This window comes from Lampetra fluviatilis, unplaced genomic scaffold (genome assembly GCF_964198595.1).
Source record: "Lampetra fluviatilis unplaced genomic scaffold, kcLamFluv1.1 SCAFFOLD_210, whole genome shotgun sequence".
Lineage (NCBI taxonomy): Eukaryota > Metazoa > Chordata > Hyperoartia > Petromyzontiformes > Petromyzontidae > Lampetra > Lampetra fluviatilis.
In genome coordinates, this window is record NW_027621145.1 from 84,416 (window position 1) to 88,328 (window position 3,913).

At 57.9% G+C, this 3,913-nt stretch overlaps 1 protein-coding gene across 1 annotated transcript; it reads right to left on the reverse strand.

The window, feature by feature from the left end:
- Positions 1-530: 530 nt before the first annotated feature.
- On the reverse strand, positions 531-3,711 carry TMEM82 (transmembrane protein 82; the record flags this gene model as incomplete). The annotated part of the gene is made up of 2 exons (XM_078885252.1): positions 531-1,168; positions 3,343-3,711. Coding segments are annotated over 2 exons (578 nt in total), but the record flags the coding sequence as incomplete, so codon positions are not given.
- Between the last annotated feature and the right edge of the window lie 202 nt (positions 3,712-3,913).

The following is a 3,913-nucleotide window of genomic DNA, read 5'->3' on the forward strand; positions in this document are numbered from 1 at the left end:
ACACTACACTACTATACACTACACTATACACTACACTATACACTACTATACACTACACTATACACTACACTATACACTACACTATACACTACTATATACTATACACTACACTACTATACACTACTCCGGCATTAACTAACCCCTACTAACCCCTACTAACTAACTAACCCTACTATCCCCTACTAACCAACAATCCCCTACTAACCCCTACTATCCCCCACTATCCCCTACTAACACCTACTAACCCCCACTATCCCCTACTAAGTCACTCCTACTAACTAACCCCTACTAACTCACCCCTACTAACCCCTACTAACCCCTACTAACCCCCACTAACCCCTACTAAGCAACCCCTACTAACTAACCCCTACTAAGTCACTCCTACTAACTATCCCCTACTAACCCCTACTAACCCTACTAACCCCTACTAACTAACCCCTACTAACCCCTACTAACCCCTACTAACTAACTAACCCCTACTATACACTACACTATACACTACACTATACACTACACTATACACTACTATACACTACACTATACACTACACTACACTATACACTACACTATACACTACGCTACTATACACTACACTATACACTACACTATACACTACACTATACACTATACACTACACTATACACTACACTATACACTACACTATACACTATACTATACTATACACTATACTATACACTACACTATACACTACGCTACACACTACACTATACACTACACTATACACTACACTATACTATATACTATACACTATACTATACACTACGCTACACACTACACTATACACTACACTATACACTATACACTACACTATACACTACACTATACACTACACTATACACTACACTACTCCGGCATTAACTAACTCCCACTAACTCCCACTCACTCCTACTAACTCCCACTAACTCCTACTAACTCCCACTAACTCCCACTATCCCCTACTATCCCCTACTAACTCCTACTAACCCCACGCCCTCTGGCGAGTGGTAGGAACACCATAGTTCGCCCAGCAGAGCGAGCGGGAGATGCAGGAGGTCGGACCAGTGCCCCACCATGAGGATGACCATCCCCAGGGCTCCCAGACGCACCGCCAGGGGACCCACCGACACAACCCGGCCGGAGAGAGGGGGTCCTGATGGGGGTTCCTCTTCTGTAGGGGACGGGTGGGGTACAGGTGGTAGGGGTGGGTGGGTGGGTGGGTGGGTGAGTGGGTGGGTGGGTGAGTGGGTGAGTGGGTGGGTGGGTGGGTGAGTGGGTGGGTGGGTGGGTGGGTAAGTGGGTGGGTGGGTGGGTGAGTGGGTGGGTGGGTGGGTGGGTGGGTGAGTGGGTGGGTGGGTGGGTGGGTGGGTGGGTGAGTGGGTGGGTGGGTGGGTGGGTGAGTGGGTGGGTGGGTGGGTGGGTGAGTGGGTGGGTGGGTGGGTGGGTGGGTGGGTGGGTGGGTGGGTGAGTGGGTGGGTGGGTGGGTGAGTGGGTGGGTGGGTGAGTGGGTGGGTGGGTGAGTTGGTTGGTGGGTGGTTGAATGAGTGGGTGAGTGGGTGGGTGGGTGGGTGAATGGGTGGGGTGGGTGGGTGGGGTACAGGATCACAGATGGTAGGGGTGGTAGGGGTACACCTCTACCACCACTCATCCACTCACTCACCCATTCACTCACCCATTCACTCACTCACCCACCCACTCACTCACCCACCCACTCACCCACCCACTCACTCACCCACTCACTCACTCACCCACTCACCCACCCACCCACTCACCCACTCACTCACCTACTCACTCACCCACCCATCCACTCACTCACCCACTCACCCACTCACTCACTCACCTACTCACTCAACCGCCCACCCACTCGCCCACTCACTCACCCACTCACTCACCTACCCACTCACCCACACACTCACCCACCCACTCACCCACCCACTCACCCACCCACCCACTCACCCACCCACTCACTCACCCACTCACTCACCCACCCATCCACTCACACACTCACCCATCCACTCACACACTCACCCACCCACTCACAAACTCACCCACCCACTCACCTACTCACTCACTCACCCATCCACTCACACACTCACCCACTCACCCACCCATCCACTCACTCACTCACCCACTCACCCACCCATCCACTCACTCACCCACCCACTCACACACTCACCCATCCACTTACTCACTCACCCACTCACCCACTCACTCACACACTCACCTACCCACCCACACACTCACCCACCCACTCACTCACCCCCCCCCCACCCCCCACCCCCCCACTCACCCACCCACTCACTCACCCCCCCACCCACCCACCCACTCACCTACCCACTCATTTACCCACCCACTCATCCACTCACCCACCCACTCACCCACTCACTCACCTACCCACTCACCCACACACCCACCCACCCACTCACCCACCCACTCACTCACCCACCCACTCACTCACCCACTCACCCACCCACCCACTCACCCACCCACCCACTCACTAACTCACCCACTCACTCACCCACCCACTCACTCACCTACCCACTCACCCACTCACCCACCCACCCCCCCACCCACTCACCCACCCACCCACTCACTCACCCACTCACCCACCCACCTACTCACTCACCCACACACTCACTCACCTACCCAGTAACTCACCCAATCACCCACCTTCTCACCCACCCACCCACTCACTCACTCACCCACCCACCCACTCACTCACCTACCCACTCACCCACTCACCCACCCACCCACTCACCCACCCACCCCCCCACCCACCCCACCCACCCACTCACCTACCGAGTAACTCACGCACTCACTCACCCACTCACCCACTCACCCACCCACCCACTCACTCACCCACCCACCCACCCACTCACTCACTCACTCACCCACCCACCCACCCACTCACTCACCCACCCACTCACCCACCCACTCACCCACTCACCCACCCACTCACCCACTCACCCACCCACTCACCCACCCACCCACTCACCCACCCCCCCACCCACTCACCCACCCACCCACTCACTCACCCACTCACCCACCCACCTACTCACTCACTCACGCACTCACTCACCTATCCCCTTACTCACCCACTCAATCATCCAACCACCCACTCACCCACTCACTCACCCACTCACCCACCCACTCACTCACTCACCTACCCACTCACTCACTCACCCACCCACCCACCCACCCACTCACCCACCCACCCACTCACCCACCCACCCCCCCACCCACCCCACCCACCCACTCACCTACCGAGTAACTCACGCACTCACTCACCCACCCACTCACCCACCCACTCACTCACCCACCCACCCACCCACCACCACAACTCACCTCCGGCCTGCGCCATCAACAGTGCGTAGCAGAACACCAGCGGTGTCCAGAACCTCACCGACTCAGCGGCCGTTTCCGGAGCGGCCCCCAGTATCCTGGCCGCAGCGTAGGCCCCAAACGCCGTGACCCTCGACCCCACGCCGGCGACAAAGGCCTTCCCCCCGCCTCCGCCGTGAGCCTGTCTCACTAGGCCGCAGAGACCGCAGTGTCCGTGTTGGCCATGCAGCGCGTAGAGGCGGGCCCCATGAGACCTCCAGCGACGGGAGGCGCTGGAGGCCTCCAGGAGCAGGTAGCAGCAGGCGGCAAGAGAGGTGACTCGGTACGGGGAGGCCCAGGTGAGGTGGGACAGGGTGGTGAGGAGACAGCAGGCTAGGGCGAAGGGTGAGGGGGGTGGGGGCTGTGGGAGAGAGACACAGGTGAGACACAGGTGAGTGAGACAAGTGAGAGACAGGTGAGGTGGGACAGGGTGGTGAGGAGACAGCAGGCTAGGGCGAAGGGTGAGGGGGGTGGGGGCTGTGGGAGAGAGACACAGGTGAGACACAGGTGAGTGAGACAGGTGAGTGAGAGAGGC